The 25,421-nt window shown below is 38.5% G+C and overlaps 1 protein-coding gene and 1 pseudogene across 5 annotated transcripts; one reads left to right on the top strand and one right to left on the bottom strand.

Moving 5' to 3' along the window:
* On the top strand, positions 1-23,438 carry PBK (PDZ binding kinase). Of its 5 annotated transcripts, none has more exons than XM_005562920.5 (8): positions 1-121; positions 4,984-5,061; positions 11,041-11,134; positions 15,716-15,858; positions 16,423-16,592; positions 18,165-18,294; positions 22,154-22,330; positions 22,837-23,438. In XM_005562920.5, exons 2-8 carry the CDS (start codon positions 5,004-5,006, stop codon positions 23,031-23,033), a joined length of 969 nt encoding a protein of 322 aa, XP_005562977.3. In that variant the 5' UTR covers positions 1-121; positions 4,984-5,003; the 3' UTR covers positions 23,034-23,438. The 5 variants fall into 5 exon arrangements, with proteins under 5 accessions (XP_005562977.3, XP_005562978.3, XP_073856666.1 ...); XM_005562921.5 differs by having other exon boundaries at positions 1-179; XM_065519013.2 differs by lacking the exon at positions 1-121 and adding an exon at positions 3,236-3,355.
* Positions 6,412-7,141, bottom strand: LOC123575170 (NADH dehydrogenase [ubiquinone] 1 alpha subcomplex assembly factor 4 pseudogene; annotated as a pseudogene).
* Positions 23,439-25,421: the final 1,983 nt, after the last annotated feature.

Below are 25,421 nucleotides of genomic sequence, written 5' to 3'. Positions count from 1 at the left end.
GTTTTGAAAGCCGGGAGGGCTCGAATCGCAACGGCCACTGCCGCTGTCGGGCGTACGTGTTGGTGCTAGAGGCAGATACAGGGTCTCTCGCTGGGGGCTTCTCGGGACCAATTTTGAAGAGGTACTTGGCCACGACTTCTCTTCACCTCCGACCTTTCCTTCCCGGGGCTGAGACTCTGGTAAGGGGAAATTTTTTGCGAGCCCTGGCGGGGGCCGAGCCCGGAGCCGAGGCCTCTGCTGGGGCTTTCGTGACAGGGTAGGATCTGGTTATAGCCGAAGAAGGATTTTGGCAGCCAGCCCCTTGTGAGTCCCTGGATCGGGGTAGACAGTCTGACCTCCACTCCCGAACCCTGCTGAGCGTGTGAGATGCAGAGGAGCTGAGAGTCATGCGGTCCACACTTGCCCTTTGCTTTCCCTTGGACGTTCTACATCTACTTTCTCTTTTCTCCTTTACTTTTTCCTCTCATTCTTTTATTTTTCCGTTTTCTGCTGCCCGTCCGCGCCTTAGCTTTGTCAGTAGTATCCAGGTTTTTGTCAAGTCCCGGGGTCCCAGGCTTAGGTCCCAAAGGTCACTGACGTTTTGACCTGATAGATCTGTAGATTAGCTTGCTTGAGTGCTGCTCACCTTAATGCTGCTGCTGCTTCTTTTTTTTTTTTTTTTTTTTGAGACGGAGTCTCGCTTTGTCGCCCAGGCTGGAGTGCAGTGGCCGGATCTCAGCTCACTGCAAGCTCCGCCGCCCGGGTTTACGCCATTCTCCTGCCTCAGCCTCCCGAGTAGCTGGGACTACAGGCGCCCGCCACCTCGCCCGGCTAGTTTTTTGTATTTTTTAGTAGAGACGGGGTTTCACCGTGTTAGCCAGGATGGTCTTGATCTCCTGACCTCGTGATCCGCCCGTCTCGGCTTCCCAAAGTGCTGGGGTTACAGGCTTGAGCCACCACGCCCGGCCAATGCTGCTGCTTAAACAGTACTTGATTGTTAAAAATATCTTAAGTAATCCACAGAGTATGAGATTCTGCTCACGGTCATCCTACTGCCATTTCTAATATATCTTCATCTAAATATTCACTGTTTTTTTTAGCTGTCATCTTCATGAGAACCTTGTGATTTAGAATTAGTATGGTTATTTAACAATTAATGTTAAGAATGCATATACAATACATACATAATCTGAGGCAGAGTTTGGGCTACTGGCCAAAAGCCATCTGTCAGTAGTTAATGCCTAAATCTGAGTGTGCAGTCGGGAAAAAAGTGGCCCTCAGACAACTGAAATGGATAGGACATGGTATATTGAGGTGCAAATAGCTTGGAGTAGAAGGTGGGACTCAGTCCTAAGAGAATATAATGAAATGTTAAGACTTCTGTTTAAACCTAGTTGTTTTTAGAGATAGGTTTTCTTTTTTTAAAACATGCTGCTTCCGAATATCAAATCCTCCGTAGACTGAGCGGGAAAAGGCAGTGAGACTTATAAGGCTCATTATAAGATTTCCAGGACACTATGCGCCCGGGTTTTCTGCATCCTACTTTGTTGGCACCTCCTTGGTTGCTTTGTTTTTCCTTTCTCATGCTTGGATGCCCTAGGGCTCACCCCTCTTCTCTCTACGGTTTACTCCCTAGATGATCTTACCTAGTCTCTTGGCTTTAATAACGTCTGCGTGCTGCCATCCCACAAACTTAAATCTTCAGCTTGCATTCTAGACCCGTATCCACCCACCTATTTGACTCCTCTCCACAAAACTCTCCAACAGCTTTCTGTCTCTCAGTACAAGCTGAAATCTTGACTGTGACTACAGTTGAGTATAAGTCAGAGTCCTGTGGCTACAATGCTCTACTTGACTTGCCACTTCCTACCCCCAGCCTCCCTGACTTTGCCTCTTTCTCCCCCTTGCTAGCTTGCCTCTTCGTGAAGATTTCTGCCTCAGGTCTTTGTATTTCTTGTCCTCTTTCTGGAAGACTTCCACTAGATATTTGCTTGGCCCTGCTCCCTCATTTCCTTCAAATGAGTTTCTCAAGGAGACCTTTCTTGACCACTTTAAACTCAAATATTAAGCCCCTTCCCAAGGCCTTCTGCTCCCTTCACTGATATATATTTCCCCTGAAATAGTGTACGTTTATCTTCATACTTGTTTGGGTCTAGTTTGCTGCTCTGTTTCCAAAGTGTAGAACAGTGCACTGTTAGAGCACATAGTATGTGCTCAGTGTGTGCATATTGATTGAGTGAATGAAGAGTAGCTTCACACAGGTAGATAGAAATCTTAGAGAAAGCTGGGTGCGGTGGCTCACGCCTATAATCCCAGCACTTTGGGAGGCTGAGGCAGGTGGATCACCTAAGGGTCAGGCGTTTGAGACCAGCCTGATCAACATGGTGAAACCCCGTCTCTACTAAATACAAAAAATTAGCTGGGCATGGTGGTACATGCCTGTAATCCCAGCTACTTGAGAGGCTAAAGCAGGAGAATTGCTTGAACCTGGGAGGCAGAGGTTGCAGTGAGCCGAGATTGTACCATTTCACTCCAGCCTGGGCAATAAGAGTGAAACTGTCTCCAAAAAAAAAAAAAAAAAAAAAGTCTTAGAAGATCTTTGAGGTGCCACATCACAGCGTCCTGTGGGGAAAGATAACACAGATGGAAGAAGGGGAGTCAGAATGACATGGGGAAATTATTTCCGAAGTAGAAATACCTCCTGCAACCACTCTGCTAAATAGTTTATCCTTCCCCAAAGTTCTGAAACTGGTTTCAGAAATTCTGCTGTCCTGCCTTCAAGTTAAATGCATCACTTCATAAAATTATTATATTCTTGACAAATACATGTAAAGGGGCTCTTCAGTGTTCTCAGTACAGGTAAATCTAAAGACAATAGTGATTGTAGCTACATTTTAAACAAGATGAACAAACTTGTCATTAATAGACAGTTAAAGCTAGGCCTTTGAGATGATTTTCTTCCCCTTACTACGCAGTTTTTAAAGATGCTATTATTAAGGGCTCCATAAAAAATTTAAGCAAATCCCCCTTCTTCCCAACTTTTTATATAGATAAATGAGCTTATAGACATGTAGGAACAGTTTTGCTTTATAATAAATAAATCTAATAGGAAACCTGATTTTTTAAAAAGAAATATAATTTTTAAAATAAAAAAATTCTTAAATATGTTATAGAAGGAAGAAACACATTGAGTTGCTTTGTTTATATATGTGGTATGTACATTTTCTTTTCTTTTGTTCTTTTTTTTTTTTGAGATGGAATCTCGCTCTGTTGCCCAGGCTGGAGTGCAGTGGCGTGATCTTGGCAAACTGCAACCTCCACCTTCCAGGTTCAAGCGATTCTCCTGCCTCAGCCTCCCAAGTAGCTGGGATGACAGGTACAGGCCACCATGCCCGGCTAATTTTTTTGTATTTTTAGTAGAGACGAGGTTTCGCCATGTTGGCTAGGCTGGTTTCGAACTCCTGACCTCAACTGATCCGCCTGCCTTGGCCTCCCAAAGTGCTGGGATTACAGGTGTGAGCCACCATACCCGGCCTCATTTTATTTTCACAGACAATTTTTATAACCATTTATTGAGATAATTGATGTATCATAAAAATGCATCTTTTGAAAGTGTAAAATTCAGTAGTTTCTAGTATACTCAGAGATTAATATATCAAACCATTATCTGGTTTTAGAACCTTTTCATCACCCCAGAAAGAATCCCCATACCCACTGGCAGTCATTCCACATTCTTTGTCTCCCCGCCCCTAGCAACTATTCAGCTATTTTTGGTCTCCATGATTTGCCTGTTCTGGACATTTCCTAAAAATGGGATCATTGGATGGGCACGGTGGCTTATGCCTGTAATCCCAGCACTTTGGGAGGCCCAGGTGGGTGGATCACAAGGTCAGGAGTTCAAGACCAGCCTGGCCAATATGGTGAAACTCCATCTCTACCAAAAATATAAAAATTAGCCAGGCGTGGTGGTGGGTGCCGGTAGTCCCAGATACTCAGGAGGCTGAGGCAGGAGAATCGCTTGAACCTGGGAGGCAGAGGTTGCAGCGAGTCTAGATCACGCCACTGCACTACAGTCTGGGTGACAGAGCCAGACTCGGTCTCAAGAAAAAAAAAAATGGTATCATCATATATGTAGCCTTTATGTGTCTGGCTTCTTTAGTATAATGTTTTCAAGGTTCATTCTTGTATATATTGGCACTTTATTCCTTTTTATGACTGAATATTCCATTGTATAGCTATGTCACATATTTTGTTTATCCATTCAATCATTCTGTTGTTTCTGCCTTTTGACTGTTATGAAAAATGCTGCTTGCACAGTTTCCTTAAAGGATATAAGAGACCTGTTAACAACTACTCCTGGGAAGTGTGAGAGGGAGACATACTGATTACCTTGTTGTACTAGGTGATTTTTTTTTTTTTTTTAGCTAAGTGCATATATTACTTTATAATTAAAAATACCCAATCACTAATATTATGACAGGGGTAAGTAATTATACTTTTTGGTTTTAGTTTCCTCATTTTAAGTAAAATTGGACGAAATGTTTGTTGAGGTCTTTTTTAGTTCTCAAATTTTGTTTGTGATAAAATGAGTGATAATGTTATAGGCATTTTTTTTTTTTGTTTGTGTTTTTTTTTTTTTTTGGTGAGACAGTGTTTCACTCTTATTGCCCACGCTGGAATGCAATGGCACGAACTCGGCTCACTGCAACCCCTGCCTCCCGGGTTCAAGCGATTCTCTCCTGCCTCAGCCTCCCGAGCAGCTGGGATTACAGGCATGCGCCACCACGCTTGGCTGATTTTGTATTTTTAGTAGAGACAGGGTTTTTCCATATTGGTCAGGCTGATCTCGAACTCCCAACCTCAGATGATCCACTCACCTCAGCCTCCCAAAGTGCCGGGATTACAGGCATGAGCCACTGTGCCCAGCTATAGGCATTTTTCTTCATGAATGAGAGTTGTATTCTTTGTATCTGCTGTGTAACTTACAATTTGTTTTCATCATAGGACTGAGAGTGGTTGTCACAATGGAAGGGATCAGTAATTTCAAGACACCATGCAAATTATCAGAAAAAAAGAAATCTGGTAAGATAGCAGATGTAAGACTTTTTTTTTTTTTTTTACTATTACTATTGTTGTTTCTCTTAGAAATGTCCTAGTAATATTTAGTTTGATTCTTTATTATCGGTCACTTAGAAACTTTAGCGTAAATCCCCTTTATGATGTTAATATTAACAAATAAGACATTTTATAGGTCAGGGTTTGATCATATCTGGACTAATTTTATTGACAATCTAACAGGTTTGGAGGCTCTCCCTGCTCAATAATCAACTTAGCTTGACCCATTAAAGAACTGCTTTACCTTTCTCCCTCTCATCCATACATCGCTCTTATGAGGGAAAGATATTTTCCAAGGCAACTCAATGGACAAAGGACAATCTTTTCAACAAACACCTGGATATCCATGTGCAAAAAGTAAGCCTTGACCCTTAACTCCCATTATATAAAAAATAGCTAAAGTTAAATTTCTAGAAAATAACATGAGAAAATATTCTGTTGTCCATTTCTAGTGACAGATTTTTCATATTGACCTTGTATCCTGCAACCATCCTAAACTCACTTATTCCATTAGCTTTTTAATAGATTGCTTAGGATATTGTATATGGTTGGTCATTTGTGGATAAATAAAGACAGTTTTACTTTGTTCCCCAGTCTATATGGCTTTGTTTCTTTTACTTTTTTTTAATTGCACTGCCTTCAGTATGTTTTTGAATAGAAACGTTAGTGGATAATACTTGCCTTGTTCCCAGTGTATTATGTTAGATGTAGGTTTTTCACAAATGCCCTTTATTAGTTTGAGGAAGTTTTCTTCTATTTCTAGTTATTATCATGAGTGGGTATTGAACTTTGTAGAGTGCTTTTTCTGAATCTATTACATTTCCTTTTAAAATCTGTTAATGTGGTAAATTATGTTAATTTTCAAGTGTTAAACTGACCATTCCTTGTGTAAAGCCAGTTTGGTTACGATATATTTTATGTATTGCTTGATTTGCTCATATTGTCTATATTCATGAGGGATATTGGACTGCAGTTGTCTTTTTGGGATATCTGTCTAGTTTTAGTATTAGGTTATTCTGTATTCATAAAGTAAGGTGAGAAATGTTTCTATTTTTTTAATAGAAATATCTTTTTGTTTAACTTTATGTGGAATTGTTATTATTTCTCCTTAAACTGGTGGAATTCACTAGTAAAGCTATCTGGGCCTGGAGTTTTCTTAGTAGGAAGATTTTAACTGTGATTTCACAGTTAATAGATATAGGGCTATTCAAGTGATCTCTTATTTTCTTTGTGAATTTTGTTAGTGTTTTTCAAGGAATTTGTCCATCACTTCTAAACTGTCAAATGTACTGGTGTAAATTTATTCTTGATATACTCTTATTTTTTTTTTTTGTTTTTTTTTTGTTTTTTTTAATTTGGTAATTAACATAATTTAATATGCAAAAAACGAGAAAATATACAGGATGAGGGATGAGGAGTACACATAGGAAATTTTTGTGATTTTCTTCATTTTGATTGTATTGCCTTCTTGTCTTCAGGAGTGAAGATTTTGACTTCAAAAGTAACAAAATACTTAAGAAGAGAATTCACATCTTTCTTTTCTAACTGATATTCTTGCACTATTTTCTCAGCAGTCCAGGTTTCTGGATAAAGTTTATGATTATTGAGAAGTGTCAATGCTTCTACAACGGAAATTTTGCCTTTGGGAATGCTCTTCATATTTATCATATCAAACTGATGGCCTTTCGGCAATCTGAATTCCTTTGGCTCTTGACATGTTTCAGCAGCTTTTACCTGCAAGGAAGACACAGGATCTTTGGAATCAACATACACATCTTTTAGAAATGACAGCAGCTTGTCATCTTTACGAGCAATCTCTCCCTTAATTTCTGGATAGTGACTAATCTGCTCTTGCAGGAAGTTGCTGGTAGAGGGGTGCCTGGGAGCGAGAGAGGGCTTTATCTTGCTGATTTCCCTTTCCGCTCGGTTCTCTACGTTGAAATTTCTGATACCGCGAATCACTAGGGCCCCCATCTCCTCATAGCATTATGTCCGCAGGTTCAGGCTGCACGTGGGAACACCGGCTCAGGAAACCTCCGGGACGACCGGAGGATGCGCACATGTCGATATACTCTTATTAACCTTCTAGTGTCCTTTTTTATATCTGGTACTAGTATTTTATATTTTCTTAATTTTTTTCCTTAATCAGTATGACTTGAGGTTTATATATCTTGGTGAATGTTGCATGCACTTGAAAAGGGCATTTTTTTCTACTCTTGTTGGGCACGGTGTTCTACAAATGTCAATAGGTCAAGCTGATTGACCTGTCTGTGTTATTTTCTTCAGGTCTTCTATATCCCTACTGATATTCTGTGTACTTTTTATATTAATTACGAGAGAAGAGAGTTGAAGGTTCCAACTACAATGTGGATTTGTCTGCTTCCCCCACCCTCAATTTCTATCAGTTGTTGCTTCATGTATTTTGAAGGTTTGTGCTTTGTTATTAGGTACATACACATTTAGGATGGTTATTTCTTTTTTTTTTTTTTTTTTTTTTTTTTTGAGACGGAGTCTCGCTCTGTCGCCCAGGCTGGATGGAGTGCAGTGGCCGGATCTCAGCTCACTGCAAGCTCCGTCTCCCGGGTTTTACGCCATTCTCCTGCCTCAGCCTCCCGAGTAGCTGGGACTACAGGCGCCCACCACCTCGCCCGGCTAGTTTTTTGTATTTTTTAGTAGAGACGGGGTTTCACTGTGTTAGCCAGGATGGTCTCGATCTCCTGACCTCGTGATCCGCCCGTCTCGGCCTCCCAAAGTGCTGGGATTACAGGCTTGAGCCACCGCGCCCGGCCAGGATGGTTATTTCTTTTCTTTCTTTTTTTTTTTTTTCCGAGTTACCCTTTGTCGCCCATACTGGAGTGCAACAGTGCGATCTCGGCTCACTGCAACCTCTGCCTCCTGGGCTCAAGCGATTCTGGTGCCTTGGCCTCTGAAGTAGCTGGGATTACAGGCATGCACCACCATGGCTGGCTAATTTTTGTATTTTCAGTAGAGACAGGTTTTCGCCATGTTGGGCAGGCTGGTCTCAAACTCCTGGTCCCAACTGATCCACCCGCCTTGGCCTCCCTTTCAAGTGCATGCAACGTTCACCAAGATACATAAACCATAAGTCAGATCCCAAAGTGTTGGGATTACCTTGTCTGGCCTAGGATGGTTATTTCTTTTTGATGAATTTATACCTTAACTATTATGAAATACCCTTCTTAATCCTCAGTGGTACTCTTTGTTCTGAAGTCCACTTTATGTGGTAGTAATGGAGCCACTCCAGATTTATTTTGTGTTTTAATGATGTTTTTCAACCCTTTACTCTTGCCCTATTTGTGTCTTTATATTTAAATTGAGTTTATTATAAATGGCATGTCTTGAGTTGTTTTTATCCATTCTGACAACTTTAATTTCCTTTAATTTGACTGTTTTGCCATTAGCTACATGTGGCTATTTAAATTTGGATACATATTAATTAGAATTAAATAAAATTACAAATTGAGTTCCTCAGTTGTATTAGCCACATTTTAAGTGCTCAGTAGCAACTGACTACCTTACTGGACAGCACAGATGTAGACATTTCCACATAGCAGCATGATGTATTGGACAGCTGTTTAGACCATTTATACTCAATGTAATTGTCTATTGTTGGATGTAAATCTGCTGTTTTGCTGTTGTTCCATAGCTCATTGATGATTTTTTAAAATCTTTTTCTCTCTTTGCTTCATTTTTTGATAGTTTTTGTTGTTCTGTCTTAAGATTTAGTTATTCTTTCTTCTGCTCTAAGATGATATAATTCTTATCCATTGTATTTTTCATTCCTAAGCTTCTATTTTGTCTTTTTCTTCCTTGTTATGCTCAGACTTTCCTTTATATCATTGAGCATATTTTTAATATTTGTCTTAAGGTTCTTATCTACTAATTTTGCCATCCCTGTCATTTTTTTTTTTTTTTTCTTGAGATAGAATCTTGCTCTGTTGCCCAGGCTGGAGTACAATGGTGCAATCTCAGCTCACTGCAACCTCCACTTCCTGGGTTCAAGTGATTCTCCTGCCTCAGCCTCCCGAGTAGCTGGGATTACAGGCATGTGCTACCACGCCTAGCTACTTTTTGTATTTTTAGTAGAGACAGAGTTTTACCATGTTGACCAGGCTGGTCTTGAACTCCTGGCCTCAAGTGATCTGCCTGCCTTCGCCTCCCAAATTGCTGGGATTACAGGTGTGAGCCACCATGCTTGGCCTCCTGTTATCTTACGGTATGTTTCTATTGATTTTTTTTTTTTTTTGAGACGGAATCTTACCCTGTGGCCCAGGCTGGAGTGCAATGGCACGATCTCGGCTCACTGCAACCTCTGCCTCCCGGGTTCACGCCATTCTCCTGCCTCAGCCTCCTGAGTAGCTGGGACTACATGTGCCCGCCACCACTCCTGGCTAATTTTTTGCATCTTTAGTAGAGACGGGGTTTCACCATGTTGGCCAGGCTAGTCTCAAACTCCTGACCTGGTGATCTGCCTGCCTCGGCCTCCCAAAGTGCTGGGATTACAGGCGTGAGCCACCATGCTGGGCCTCTATTGATTTCTTTTTCTCCTTGTATGGATCATATTTTCTTGCTGCTTTCACGCCTGGTACTTTTTGATTGGGTGGTAGATATTCTGCATTGTCTAATACTGGATTTTGTTATTTCTTTAAAGAGGGTTTGATTTAGTTATGGTCTGAGGTTAAGTTACCTGCACATTAGCTCGTTTCTTTTGAGACTGGCTTTTAAGCTTTGTTATGAATGTTTATCTGGGGCTAAAATCTAGCTGTACTATCTAGTTGTGACCCTTTAGAGGACTTTACTATGTGTTACACGGTTACCATCCTCTGGCTCATGGTGACATGAAGTGTTCCCAGACCTGTATGATCTCTGGTAATTGTTGAGCCAATTGCTTTCCTCTGGTGCTTTCCCAGCTTTGGGGCATCTACACATTGTTATGTGCGGATAAGTACTTGGCCAAACACTCAAAGGGAGACTGTTCAGATCTTTGAAGTGCTCTCTTTGGAGCTCTCTTTAGTTCTCTGCTCCACAAATTCTAGCCACCTAGTCCTTCTTGACCTCTGATCTCTCTCTCAATGTGACAGGACTGCTGGATTATGTAACCTCTGTCCTGCAGTCTGGAAACTGCCTTCAAGCAGTAAGTTAGGGCAGTGATAGGGCTCACCTCATTTGTTTCTCTTCTCTCGGGGATCACAGCGCTGCTCTGCCTGTTGTCACGTGTCTGAAAACAATTATATTTTGTCTAGTTTTCTAGTTCATGGCGAGATGGTAACTCTAGGAACAGTTAATTGTCGGGGGTAGTTAATTATTTTTCATGAGTAGAAGCAGAAGTCCATCTTTTCATCTTTTTTTTTTTTTTTTTTGAGACTGTGTCTTGCTCTGTCGCCCAGGCTGGAATATAGTGGCATGAACACGGCTCACTGTACCCTTAACCTCCTGCGCGCAAGCGTTTCTCCCAAGTAGCTGAGACCACAGGTGTATGCCATCATGCCTGGCTAATTTAAAAAAAAATTTTTTTTTGTAGAGATGGAGTCTCTTTATGTTGCCCAAGCTGGTCTCCAACTACTGGACTCAAGTAATCCTCCTACCCTGGACTCCAAAAGTGTTGAGATTATAGGCATGAGCCACCACATCCAATCCCTTTATCTTTTAACAATGTTTTAAAAATGTGAAAACAGTTCGTAGCTCGTAGACCATACAAAAACAGGGCATTTCCCAACCTCTGCTTCAGAGTTACTGTAGGATGAAACTCTAAAAGTAGACTTGGTCAAAGGGTACCCATTTAAAATTAGGATATATGTTGTCAAATTGCTCTCCAAAAAGACTGTGCCAATTAATACTCTTGGCAGTAGTATATTGAGAATGTTAAGAGGTTTTGTTATTTTTTAATTTTTTATTAATTTTATTTTTTATTTCTCTGACATTTAGTATTAAATTCAACTCCAACTATAAATATCCCTGCCTCTCCATTTATGCAGAAGCTTGGCTTTGGTACTGGGGTAAACGTTTACCTTATGAAAAGGTAAGTATAAGATTTCAGATTAACCTTTTTACATGTAACTATAATTCTACTGTACTTGGAGACAAAAAAGTAGTATGAAAATTCCAGTATTTAGATTCAGTGTCTGTTCCTGATCCTGGCTGACGGCTGTATTCCAGTCCCTAGACCCTTTCATAACTTTGCCAGTAGCTCTGCCTCTGCTTTTCTCCTAGCTTCCTCCTGATGCGTTATTAAAGGGGAAGTCATTTACTTTTTAATTTTTCATTGGCTTCCATAAGAAGAGGAAGTGGCAGGGGAAAGGGTACCTTTGTGGTAAACCAGATTCTTCATGACAAAACCTCAAAGAGGAAGCCAGTGTTGGGTGATGTCAGTAACTGCTGTCTCTTCTGCAGCGTTGCCCTCCTAAGATATTCTCTTCTAAAAGAAGTAAAAGGTTTATAGCATTGTTATTAAGAAGGGTAAATACATGATTTTAAAGTACGAATATTGAGTTAAAAGAAAAATGAAATAATTGAACAAGTGTGGTGCCAATATAGCTGTCAATAAAGTGTTTTTTTAAATTACTTTTTTATTATTCATATATTTTTTTGAAACAGAGTCTCTGTTGCCCAGGCTGGAGTGCAGTGGCACGACCTCCCAGGTTCAAGCGATTCTCCTGCCTCAGCCTCCTAAATAGCTGGGATTACAGGTGTGCACTATCACACCTAGCTAATTTTTGTATTTTTAGTAGAGATGGGGTTTTGCCATGTTGGACAGGCTGGTCTCGAACACCTGGCCTCAAGCGATCTGCCCACCTTGGCCTCCCAAAATGCTGGGATTACAGGTGTGAGCCACCATGCCCAGCCCAAAATTACTTCTTTTAATCATTACACTGTACCTAGTTTCATGTTTATTAAGTGGCAAAAAACTAAGTTAATATATATTCCTTACTTAATGCATTCTTGGAATCAGTCTGACTAGTCCAACCCTCCGTATTTTAGCTTCATCCAGGTTTACATTGTTTCCAGATAGAAATGCTTTCTTTAATAAGAGGCTAATTAAGACTAATTTAGTAATTATATACAATGGGTATTCCTGAAGCATTTTTGCAGTTTAAACACTTTTTTTGTATGTGTGGTATTAATTTGTTTTCTAATTTGTTTTTTAGTGTTAACTCCTATTTTGAAAGAAATAAATTCTCATAGATTTATGGCTAGTTTCATTTTTTTCCCCTTTTTAAAAAAAACGTTTAAAATGTAAAGTGTTTTTAACAAAGTTACACTGTATGTGGTTTAGTCAAAAAGCTTCAAATAGCTGATCTTGAAGAACAGCAGTGCCTGCCTGACCCTACCACTCCTCATGATTCAGCCCTGTCAACCTGGGATGTCTTTTATCCATAACCTGCAAATTTCCTGCGCTTCTCTGCTGAATTAGATCCTGTGTTTTTCTCTATCTTGTGTCTTACTGTTTCTTGATTTACATCCTGTTTTCATTTAGGACATCTTGTAGCTCCCCATGAATTAGTGCACAGAAGATATACTTTTTGAGAATTTGCATTTCCAAAAATTTTTTCATTTTACTCATACTCGAATGGCCCTTTTTGGTTTTCTGGGTTACAATTTTCATTTGAAAACAATTTCCCTCCAGAATTTTGAGAATATCAGTCACTGACAGTTGTTTTTTAGCTTACATTGTTGTTGTTGACAATTATGAAGCCTTTTTGACTGCTGATTCTTCATATGTAATCCGTTTTATGTTATCTGTCCCTCCCACTGTCCTGGATCCTGGTATGATCTTCTGTATGTTGCTAGCATTTTGAAATTTCACAATGACATTAGTGGATATGGGGCTCTTGGAATCTGAATAGTTCCTGTTCTTCAATTTTTGAGACATTATTTTAAAAATTACTTTGTTGATGATTTTCACCCTGTTTTTCTCTGTTCTCCATCTGGAATCCTATCATTTGAATTTTGAACTTACTGATTTCTTCATCTACCTCTTGGTTTTCTTATTTGCTATCTTCTCGGTTTTCTGAGATTTCCCCAGCTTTATCTTTCAACACTTCTACTGAGTTTTTATCTTGTTTTAAATTAATTGTCCTTTTTAGAAAAAAAGCATGTTTAGTCTTTTGGAGTGCTAGAAATGTTCAGTATCTAGGTGTTGATAATACAGGTATATGTACATGTAAAAATTCACTGAGCACTTAGTATGCATATGGTAATTAATTATTACCCTGCTTCTGTATTACAGGTTCTCAACTGACAGTAAACCTGAGGCTGAAGACTTGTTTTATACCTTCCAAAGCTAGTTTATCATCTTTAGAAGCTGGGGATGGGGGATGGGCAGCTAGTGCAGAATTAAGGAGGGTATCTAGGAGTCCACTGGTTTTTTACCATTATTATTTAGAGACAGGGTCTCATTTTGTTGCCCAGGCTGGAGTACAGTGGTGCCATTATAGCTCACTGCAGCCTCAAACTCCTTGGTTTGAGCAATCCTCCTTCCTCAGCCTCCCAAGTAGCTGGACTACAGGTGTGGGCCGCCACATGTGGCTTTTAAAAGTTTTTTGTAGAGAAGCGGTCTCACTGTATTGCCTATGCTGGTCTCAAACTCGTGGCCTCAAGTCATCCTCCTGACTTGGCCTCCCAAAGTGTTGTGATTACAGTTGTGTGCTACCCCTTCCAGCCCTACTTGCTTTTTAAATAACTTGCAAGCAGTTAATTGGGGCTAAGCCAGTTACTTTCATCTGCTTTCCAGCTTCTGAAATTTTGTTGCTGTTGTCTCCTCTGCTGTTATTTCCATTCTTGCTGGCTAGTATGTCTTAAAATATCCATTTGCTATTATTTTAGTGGGTTTGGAAAGGATAAAAACAATGTGTATGTTTAAGCTACAATTTTAACCCAGAAGTCTATATTTTTTTGTTAAATCAAGTTTGCATTCCTTGGTTAAATCCAACATAGTTTTGATGTAGTAGTATTTTTAAATAAACTGATGGATTCAGTTTGCTAATATTAAAGTTTGTTTCAATTTTTATATCTAAGTGAGGTTGGCTTGTGGTTTTCCTTTTTCTACTGTCCCTTTTTATTTTTTGAAATTGAAGTTATATGAGACTCATAGTCCCTTTTCTGTTCCCTGTGGAAACAGTTTGTATAAGACTGAATGGTAAATTCTTTGAAAGCTTAGTAAACTCACCTGTAAAATCATCTATACTTTGTATTTCTAGTAGGAACATTTTAAACTGGTGATTAAATTTATTCATCAGTTTTCTTAGATTTCTCTAAGTCTTTGTCCATTTTGTCTTAAATGATTGCATAAAGCTTTTATTATTTACTTATATATTTTCTTTCTTGTATATGTAGTTTTGTTTCCATTTTTATTTGTGATATTGTCTTTATTTTTTCTTGTGTAATCTCATCAGAAATTTGCCTTTTTTTCTATTAGTCTTTTTAATGAACCAGCTTTTTGCATGGTCGAGTATTCAGATTTCATAAATCTATTCTTATTCTATAGATTAGAATATGTTATGGAAAAGGTGAAGATTGACTTGTTTACTAAATTCTAAACTTTCAAGAGCTAAACTTTCAACCCTTAAAACTTGAAAAATATATTTTTCATAATAAAATGATATGTAGATGCTCATCATTATCCTCAAATGCTGCTGTTATCTAAAACTGGAGATTTAAGAATAGTTTAGATCAACTTACGGATGATAGATGTGCATGAATTAAGAAATCTTGTGATCCTTTTAGTATAGGTTTTTTGATTAAACAAAAAAGGTTCTGCAGTCATAGAGCTATGCCTGTGAGAGAGTGCAAAGCTAAATAGATCTTTGGTTCAATCTCTTGTTTTGTGTTCTTACCATTAAACTTTCTGTCTTAAACTTCTGAGGCTCTTTCACTAGGTTTTGTGCTGTTATGCTGCATATACTTAAGTATTTTGTGATTTGCTGTACTCATAAATATCTACCACCTCAGGTAAATCTTTCCCTGACTTTATTTTACCTGTTTATTGAGGCCTTAAAACATTTATACCTTAGATATTTCTAAAATGGCTGAATCTTCCTAGAAAATAGAAAGTTTAAATTTTTCTCATTTGTATGTTCATCATTATCTCCTTAAGCACATATCTTTGAATATGTGGTAAAAGGTATAAGGTGAATTGGTCAGTGTGTAGTGAAGCAAGAACAGCATGCTGTTCTTTGGATGATGATATATGGGCAAAATGTTCTTGATTATCTCTTCTTTAAATTCTCTAATTTTTTTTCTTTAGCCTCCTACAACTCATCTCTGATACATATAATATTTAATAAGTAGTAGTCCGACATGCTCAAATGGAAAAATTGGAAAGTAACAATTTTCAGATTTAAAGTTTGTAACATTCCATCTTTACCCTTCAAGTTCTTTTTATCCTCTCCCTTCCACTGTATAGATAGTAAGACTTGTCTATTAGATCTTATCTCCCAATTGAAATGGAAATGTAGCAGAGGTGTTCATAGTCCAAAACATCTTAAATACTGTTTTTTAAAACAAATTTCTTTCAAGTTTTTTCCCAAAAATTTGGAAGTCATTTTAAAAAGTATTGTGGTTGTATTGTTTTCTATCCTTTTTAAATGAATTTTTTTCTTAGATCTCCAAGAGGTTTGTCTCATTCTCCTTGGGCTGTAAAAAAGATTAATCCTATATGTAATGATCATTATCGAAGTGTGTATCAAAAGAGACTAATGGATGAAGCTAAGATTTTGAAAAGCCTTCATCATCCAAACATTGTTGGTAAGTTTAAATTTGGTAGTAGTGTCTGGTATATTATTTTGTTTATTCAGAAAAAGGTTATATGCTCTCTTAACTGGTCTCACTAATAGAAATGAAGAGGAAGGGGCTGGATGTTTAATGGGAATCAAATTAATGTGATTGGTCTAAACTAAAAATTTGCATATAATATTTTTTGATGCCTAAGTATATATTTAAACTTCATGGGAATAGATAAAATTGTGTTGCTAGTTCTATGAAGATTTTAGGAATATAACATGATCGTCATTTAGATAATTTAAATCCATTTAGGTAATTTCTTGGATTTTTTCATTTTTAATACAAGTAGGGCTGGCGAAACCATTATATTTAGGGAAGCAAAGGAAAGTAAAAGTATTTCAATTTGTGGTACTACTGGCAAACACTGAAGGCGTTTTAAATGAGATCTACTGAATTAGTCTTGTATATAGTAGCTGTTTAATTGTATATTTGTGTTAGTCCAGATCCATGTTTTCAATCACATTACTATAAAGAACTTAAATATTATTGTTCTCTATATTAGTGAAGAAATGTCATGTTTTCTTTAAGGTTATCGTGCTTTTACTGAAGCCAGTGATGGCAGTCTGTGTCTTGCTATGGAATATGGAGGTGAAAAGTCTCTAAATGACTTAATAGAAGAACGATATAAAGCCAGCCGAGATCCTTTTCCAGCAGCCATAATTTTAAAAGTTGCTTTGAATATGGCAAGAGGGTTAAAGGTAACTATGCCATTATATTTTAAATGACTTGTTTTTGTTCATATTTTAAATGAACAAATAATCACTTTGCAGGACATCTTTGAATGTGGATGGATATTGTTACTTGTCAGTTCCAAAAAGGGGTCAGTACAAAATGGAGGCTTCCGAATTACATTCATGTGTAGCTTAATATGTTCTGAGAAATGTGTCATTTGGCAGTTTCATCACTGTGTGTGTGGACATCATAGAATATACTTACATATACCTAGATGGTAGAGCCAGTTACACACCTGAGCTATGTGGTATATATAGCCCAGTTCTCCTAGGCAGCAAACCTGTATAGAATGATGCTCTACTGAATACTGTAGGCAACTGTAACACAGTGGTAAGTACTGTGTGACTAAACATATCAAAACATAGAAAAGGTAAAATCAAAATAAGATATTGTAATCTTGTGGGACCACTGTTGTATATGTTGTCCATCATCAACCAAAACATCCTTATATGTACATGTGGCCCTAGTCATTCATTGTCCCACATGGTCTCAACAATTTATGTATGCTTCACTGAAGATTCCAAAATTATTTCTAAAAATTACTAGACTAGCCTCAAAATTGTGATATCTTTTGAAATCTGCAGTTGTATCTTCTGATACAACTTACCAAGTTAACTAATTAATAAGTAAACTTTTAAGTATATATACATACTTATAGTTAACTTGGCTGGGCGTGGTGGCTCACGCCTGTAATCCCAGCACTTTGGGAGGCCAAGTCGGGCAGATCACGAGGGCAGGAATTCGAGACCAGCCTGGCCAACACAGTGAAACCCCATCTGTACTAAAAATACAAAAATGAGCCGGGCATGGTGGCGGGCGCCTGTAATCCTAGCTACTCTGGAGGCTGAGGTAGGAGAATCACTTGAACTTGGGAGGCAGATGTTGCAGTGAGCCGAGATCACGTCACTGCACTCCAGCCTGGGCAACAAGAGCAAGACTCTGTCGTCTTGGGAAAAAAGTTAACTTATAATTATTTATTTTATAAGTATAAAAGGTTAGTGGGAGTATCTATTTCTAAAGAAACTTTTAGACTTCTGGTCAGTACGGCAGACTGAGATAACACGGTATGTTCCCTTCTCTTGTTTCAAATAATCTGAAATGCTGGGCCAGGCACAGTGGGTCACACCTGTAATCCCAGCCCTTTGGGAGACTGAGGCGGGTGGATTACTTTTAGCCAGGAGTTCGAGACAGACCAGCCTGGTCAACATGGTGAAACCTTGTCTTTAATAAAATACAAAAATTAGCCGGGCTTGGTGGCACCCACCTGTAGTCCCAGCTACTTGGGAGGCTGAGGCAGGAAAATCGCTTGAACCTGGGAGGCGGAGGTTGCAGTGAGCCAAGATCGTGCCACTGCACTCCAGCCTGGGCAACAGAGTGAGACTCCATCTCAAAAAAAAAAAAAAAAAAAGGTTGAAATGCTGGACAAATGTAAGCCTAGAGTTTAGGAAGGGAGCTCAAGTAGTTATATTTGGAGGTTATCACATTTTTTTATTAGTTTGTGTTTCTGCTCATATGTGTTAAATATTTTACTATTTTAGTATCTGCACCAAGAAAAGAAATTGCTTCATGGAGACATAAAGTCTTCAAATGTTGTAATTAAAGGAGATTTTGAAACAATTAAAATCTGTGATGTAGGAGTCTCTCTACCACTGGATGAAAATATGACTGGTAAGTTGTACTCAAGTTTTAAAATTTTGTTTTTAATACAGTGTTTACATTTTTAAATATGTAAGTCCACATGGATCAAAAATCAAAAACTATTTTTAAAAAGTATATGGTAAAAAGTCCCCTTTTTTCTCTCTCCCAGTCAGCCTGCAGTCTTCTCCTTTGCCACATGTACAGTATAAATTACTGTATTAGTAGTTGTAGTAGTAGTAGTATATATTTTAACTAGAGTTATCTTTGGGAAAGATTTGTAACTGGATTGGGATCTTTAAGCAGGAAAGCATCTGGGAATAGAAAGTAAAATTTAGTAAGGTTGTGTAAAGCGGTTTATTTAGCATCAATAAAGTGACAAGATTTAGGAAACTGGTAGAAGAAACTGGAATGAAGCAGAAAAGAGGCATGCTAATGAAGGCTGGTCTTTGGCTCTTTGCCCTTTCTTCTCTATTATATATACTACTGATCACTGGCTTCGCAGGGAATTTAAGATATGTTCTTGGTGAGAAACAAGAGCCAGCCAGCCTCAAGAGAAAGCCTCTGCTTGCAACATATTATTTAGTAAACAATACTTAAATGTGTCTCTTTATATGAACAGAAGTTAAACAAATGGTTAATAAATGCTGTTTAGAACATGTAACTACTTTGATATCAGAGCATAACTCTGATATCAAAACCTGACACATTGTGGGACATCCCATTGATCCTGATGTGATTATTATGAACTGCATGCTGGTATCAAAATATCTCAACACATAAACATATACATCTGCTATGTACCCAGAAACATAAACTGACATTAAAAAAAAATTCATAGTCCAATATCCTTCACAAACATAGATATCAAAATCCTTAACAAAATATTAGTAAATTCAGTCTAATACTACATAAAGACACTACATCTTGACCAACTAGGACTTATTCCAGGAAGGAAAAGTTGTAACATTCAAGAATGAATGTCCTCACTGTGCTGTATGTTAGGTCATCAGAACTTACTCATCCTGCCTAATGGAAGCTCGTGCCCTTTGTTAATAATACTGTATACTTGAGATTTGCTGAGAGTAGATCTTGAATATTCTTACACACAAAAAGGAAAATGGTAACTATATGAGGTGATAGATATGTTAATTAGCTTGATCGTGGCCGTCAGGTCACAGTGTTTACGTATATCAAATATCAAGTTGTATACCTTAAACATATAATTTTTGTTAATTATACCTCAAAGCTGGGAGGGGGGAGTCAATATAATTCACCATATTAACAGATTTTTTTTATTATACTTTAAGTTCTAGGGTACATGTGCACAATGTGCAGGTTACATAAGTATACGTGTACCATGTTGGTTTGCTACACCCATTAACTTGTCATTTACATTAGGTATTTCTCCTAATGCTATCCCTCCCCCTGCCCCCCACCCCATGACAGGCCCTAGGGTGTGATGTTGCCTGCCCTGTGTCCAAGTGTTCTCATTGTTCAGTTCCCACCTATGAATGAGAACTTGCAGTGTTTGGTTTTCTGTCCTTCTGATAGTTTGCTGAGAATGATGGTTTCCAGCTGCATCCATGTCCCTGCAAAGGACATGAACTCATCCTTTTTTATGGCTGTATAGTATTCCATGGTGTATATGTGCCACATTTTCTTAATCCAGTCTATCATTGATGGACATTTGGGTTAGTTCCAAGTCTTTGCTATTGTGAATAGTGCCACAATAAACAGCATGATTTATAATCCTTTGGGTATATACCCAGTAATGGGATTGCTGGGTCAAATGGTATTTCTAGTTCTAGATCCTTGAGGTATCGCCACACTGTCTTACACAATGGTTGAACTAGTTTACACGCCCACCAACAGTGTAAAAACGTTCCTATTTCTCCACATCCTCTCCAGCATCTGTTGTTTCTTGACTTTTTAATGATTGCCGTTCTAACTGGTGTGAGATGGTGTCTCATTGTCGTTTTGATTTGCATTTCTCTTATGGCCAGTGATGAGCATTTTTTCATGTGTCTGTTGGCTGCATACATGTCTTCTTTTGAGAAGTGTCTGTTCATATCCTTTGCCTTTTTGATGTTTTTTTTTCTTGTAAATTTGTTTATTTGTAGATTCTGGATATTAGCCCTTTGTCAGATGCATAGATTGCAAAAACATTCTCCCATTCTGTAGGCTGCCTGTTCACTTTGATGGTAGTTTCTTTTGCTGTACAGAAGCTCTTTAATTAGATCCCATTTGCCTATTTTAGCTTTTGTTGCCATTGCTTTTGGTGTTTTAGTCATGAAGTCCTTGCCCATGCCTATGTCCTCAATGGTATTGCCTAGGTTTTCTTCTAGGGTTTTTATGGTTTTAGGTCTAACATTTAAGTCTTTAATCAAATATGAAAACTACATATCGTCTCAATAGATGCAGAAAAAGTGTTTGCAAAACTCAACATCCATTTTTGATTTAAAAAAAGATTAACCTCTCAGCTAACTAGAAATAGAAGGGATCTTAGCTTGAGAAAGGCTGTCTACAAGAAAAACCTGCAGGTGTCATACTGAAGTAGGGAACAAGGCCAGGATGCCTGCTCTTGCCAGTGTTATTTAACAGTCCTATAGCCCTAGCCACTAAAATAAGGCAAGAAAATGGAGAAGGCAAAATTGGAAAGGAAACAAAACTGTCCTTGTTTCCAGTTGATATGTTGTTTAGGTAGAAAATCTCAAGGAATCTATAAAACAGCTATAGTGAAGTTAGTGATTACATTTCTGTGTATTAGTAATAATAATTGAAAATGGAATTGTTTAAAATCTATTTACAAGTACCAAAACCCAAAATATTTCAGAATAAATCTAACCAAAAAAGTCTAAGTCTTCTGTAATGAATATTATAAAGTATCACTGAGAAAATTCAGTAAGATATAACTAAGTGGAGAAATATATGACTGTGGTTTGGAAGACTCAATACTATTAAGATATTAATGCTTACCAAATTGATCTAGACAGTCAGTCCAATCCTAATGAGAATTCTAGCTGGCTTTTTCATTGAAATTCACAAGTTGACTAAAATTTAAATGGAAATGTGAGTGGACCTATTTTTCTTGGGCTTTAAAAAAGCCAGTGTGTGATTTCTCCCCTTCCCTTTTCCTTGACATAGCAATCATGGAAGCATAGAAATGGTACTTCTCGGCCGGGCGCGGTGGCTCAAGCCTGTAATCCCAGCACTTTGGGAGGCCGAGGCGGGTGGATCACGAGGTCAGGAGATCGAGACCATCCTGGCTAACATGGTGAAACCCCGTCTCTACTAAAAATACAAAAAACTAGCCGGGCGTGGTGGCGGGCGCCTGTAGTCCCAGCTACTCGGAGGCTGAGGCGGGAGAATGGCGTGAACCTGGGAGGTAGAGCTTGCAGTGAGCCGAGATCGTGCCACTGCACTCCAGCCTGGGCGACAGAGCGAGACTCCGCCTCAAAAAAAAAAAAAAAAAAAAAAAAAAAAAGAAATGGTACTTCTCTCAGCCTAATATTGTTCACAAACTGAAGAAATTCAGGTCTAGAAGTGATCTGCTCAAGGTCACGCAGTTTGCACATGTCTTTGAACCAACCCAAGCAAGGCAGTCTGGCTCCAGAGTCTGTAATCTCAACATCCACATTCTATATTCCTACTAATTTCTAAGAGAATTGCTGTTTCTCTACATACCTGCCAACTGACCAGCTTCTTGAATATTTACCAACCTGAAAGGTAGAAAGTAATCCTTATTGAGGTTGAGTGTATTTTCACATTTACTGGTTATACTGATTAACCTGTGAACTACTGGTTCAAATCATTTGCCCATTTTCCTTTGAGTTGCTCGCCTTTTTGTGATTTGTAGTGCCTGCCTTCATAACCATCTTGCTTGTTTCAGTGACTGACCCTGAGGCTTGTTACATTGGCACAGAGCCATGGAAACCCAAAGAAGCTTTGGAGGAGAATGGTGTTATTACTGACAAGGCAGACATATTTGCCTTTGGCCTTACTCTGTGGGAAATGATGACTTTATCGATTCCACACGTTAATCTTTCAAATGATGATGATGATGAAGGTATGAATACAATTTCTAACATAAATCCCAGTCTCTTCATTCACACTAAAGATTGGTTTATATAATTTTTATCTTTCTGTTAAAACTTAAAATAGCAAGTTATAAGATCTTTAGTTGTGTAATTTCTAAGATATGTATTAGTACTGATGACTGATTTGGTACCACCAAGGTTTAATCTCACAAAAATGAGACATAGATTGAGAATAGGGGGAAAAATTGAGGCTATCCAGAGAAGCAAAAAATTGCCTTAAAAACTCTCCTTACCTGAGAAAATGACTGGAAAGCTATCATAGGAAGGGTGGTAGTAGGGGTCGATAACCTATAAATCCAAGACTAAAGCCAATCTACTTGATAGCAAGACAATTGAAGACATTTCCATTCTGTCTATGGCAGAATGGAAAGCATACTGGACCATAAATTCTTGTTTCAGGAGAAGGGTGAACTATTAAACTTTTCCATGACATAAAGTGATTTTGTTTATTGTTTCAATCTCTAACTCCTTCAAGATAAAACTTTTGATGAAAGTGATTTTGATGATGAAGCATACTATGCAGCCCTGGGAACTAGGCCACCTATTAATATGGAAGAACTCAATGAATCATACCAGAAAGTAATTGAACTCTTTTCTGTATGCACTAATGAAGACCCTAAAGATCGTCCTTCTGCTGCACACATTGTTGGGGCTCTGGAAACAGATGTCTAGTGATCACCTCAGCTGAAGTGTGGCTTGCGTAAATAACTTATTCCAAAACATTTATATAGTTACTATCAGTAGTTGTTAGATTCTCTAAAATTGGCATATTTGAGGACCATAGTTTCTTGTTAACATGTGGATAACTATTTCCAATATGAAATATGCTTATGTTGGCTATAAGCACTTGGAATTGTACTGGGTTTTCTATAAAGTATTAGAAACTAGCTACATAAGTACTTTGATACTGCTCATGGTAACTTAAAACACTAGCAGTAAAACGCTGTAAACTGTGTCTAACATTAATTTAACGACCATTACTTTTATTAATGATCTTGCTTATTCTCTATTTTAATGGATCTACTGAAATTAGCACTTTGTACAGTACAAAATAAAGTCTACATTTGTTTAAAACACTGACCCTTTTGCTGATGTGTTTATCAAATGATAACTGGAAGCTGAGGAGAACATGCCTCAAAAAGAATAGCTCCTTGGATACTTCAGACTCTGGTTACAGCTTATCTTGAGCTCTTGGATCTCCTCAGATCTTTTTTGCTTTAATTTATTAAATATATTTTCCATACTGAGTTTAAAATTTATTAATTTGTACCTTAAGCATTTCCCAGCTGTATAAAAGCAATAAAACTCAAATAGAATGATACAGAATAAAGGACACTTTGGGTACCATAAGGTGTCTCAACATTATTTTATACTTGATTTGAGTGTTGTCATTAAACTTGTTGAGTGAATAATGTGAGTAGGTTTCTTTCCTTCTCTTGGCCTTATTTTGCTAATCTGTAAAGTGTTTTGGATCAGTAGTTTCTGTAAGCCACAGTCCCCTGGGAATTTTCTAAATTACTGAATTGCCAATGTAGGTGGTATACCTAGATTTGGGTGTAGACAGAATTTTAAAAATTACCGACACAGGGGGTTCTTAGAAACATTAGGAACGGGCCGGGCGCGGTGGCTCAAGCCTGTAATCCCAGCACTTTGGGAGGCCGAGACGGGCGGATCACGAGGTCAGGAGATCGAGACCATCCTGGCTAACACGGTGAAACCCCGTCTCTACTAAAAATACAAAAAACTTAGTCGGGCGAGGTGGCAGGCGCCTGTAGTCCCAGCTACTCGGGAGGCTGAGGCAGGAGAATGGCGTAAACCCGGGAGGCGGAGCTTGCAGTGAGCTGAGATCTGGCCACTGCACTCCAGCCTGGGTGACAGAGCGAGACTCCGTCTCAAAAAAAAAAAAAAAAAAAAAAAAAAAAGAAACATTAGGAACAACTGCACTCTGAACTTTAAAAATGCCTAGAAATCACTGAAGGCCTTTTGGTATAAGATTGTACCAAGCAATAGGACACAGATCATTAATTTGCATATATTCCATCAAAATATTAATGTGACAAGTAAACTGGAAGTTGTCTTAATCTGTAGAAAAACATATGTATAATTTTGCATCCTGATATTCAATAGGGTCTCTTATCCTCACTCTGACATGTGTCACTCTTCTTTGCCAAGCCAACAGAGCAGCTTCTCCAGGCCATTCTTTTCCTAGCAGTAATAGCAGTTCCTGCTTATAAGACAAAGCAGGAACTGGATCTTTCTTGAATTGGCTCTTTAACACATAAGCCATTGCTTTTGAGAAATTTGTTTTTAGTTCCTACAGTTGGGGTATCTAATAGGAATAAAGTAATAGCAAGGACAAGGCCAGCAAATTCACAGCCCTTATCTATGGTAGACATTATAAAATACTCCCAGCATGCACTGCCCCTTGAGTCTGGTGAGGTCCTAGAAATCCTCAACACAAGATTGCAGATAATCTGCTACCAACTGGGAGAAATTTTTGTATTCTTTTTCTAGAACTTGCTCTTTAAATCTCAGATGTTATCTTTTTGGACATTTGTCTCATTCTCAAAAGAGCAACATGTGACTTGGCTGGCTAAGGGTTTTTGTTTTTTGAGACAGGGTCTTGCTCTGTCAGGCTGGAGTACAGTGGGACAATCATGGCTCACTGCAGTCTTGACCTCCCAGGTTCAAGTGACCCTCGCACCTCTGCCTCCCACCCTGAGTAGCTGGGATCACAGGTGTATGCCACCACACCTGGCTAATTATTTTTTTGTATTTTTTGTAGAGACAGGGTTTCACCAAGTTTCTCAGGCTGGTCTGGAACTCCTGAGCAACCCTCCGTCTAGGCCTCAAACTGCTGGGATTACAGGCGTGAGCCACCGTGCCCAATACTACCTTTACACTGAATTAATTAGTAAATCAAAATAACCTTCTCTCAAGTGGCTTTCTCACCTCCCAGAAAATCTTTCCCTTTAAAATCTGTAGAAGGCCTCCAGGAGCTTGTTATACCTCCATAAAAGGAGATAATCAGCAGCTGCTTGAGAAATGTTGAAGATCATT

The sequence above is a fragment of the Macaca fascicularis genome, chromosome 8 (assembly GCF_037993035.2).
Source record: "Macaca fascicularis isolate 582-1 chromosome 8, T2T-MFA8v1.1".
Taxonomy (NCBI): domain Eukaryota; kingdom Metazoa; phylum Chordata; class Mammalia; order Primates; family Cercopithecidae; genus Macaca; species Macaca fascicularis.
The sequence above is the reverse complement of the archived record's forward strand: the minus strand, read 5'-3'. Positions and strand labels throughout refer to the sequence as shown.

What these genes read in the sequence shown, in the direction of transcription:
- PBK (XM_065519013.2), top strand. An exon ending in ATATGGCAAGAGGGTTAAAG is followed by an intron (nt 16,593 to 18,164) that starts GTAACTATGCCA and finishes TTACTATTTTAG; the next exon opens with TATCTGCACCAAGAAAAGAA. An exon ending in AAATGATGATGATGATGAAG is followed by an intron (nt 22,331 to 22,836) that starts GTATGAATACAA and finishes AACTCCTTCAAG; the next exon opens with ATAAAACTTTTGATGAAAGT.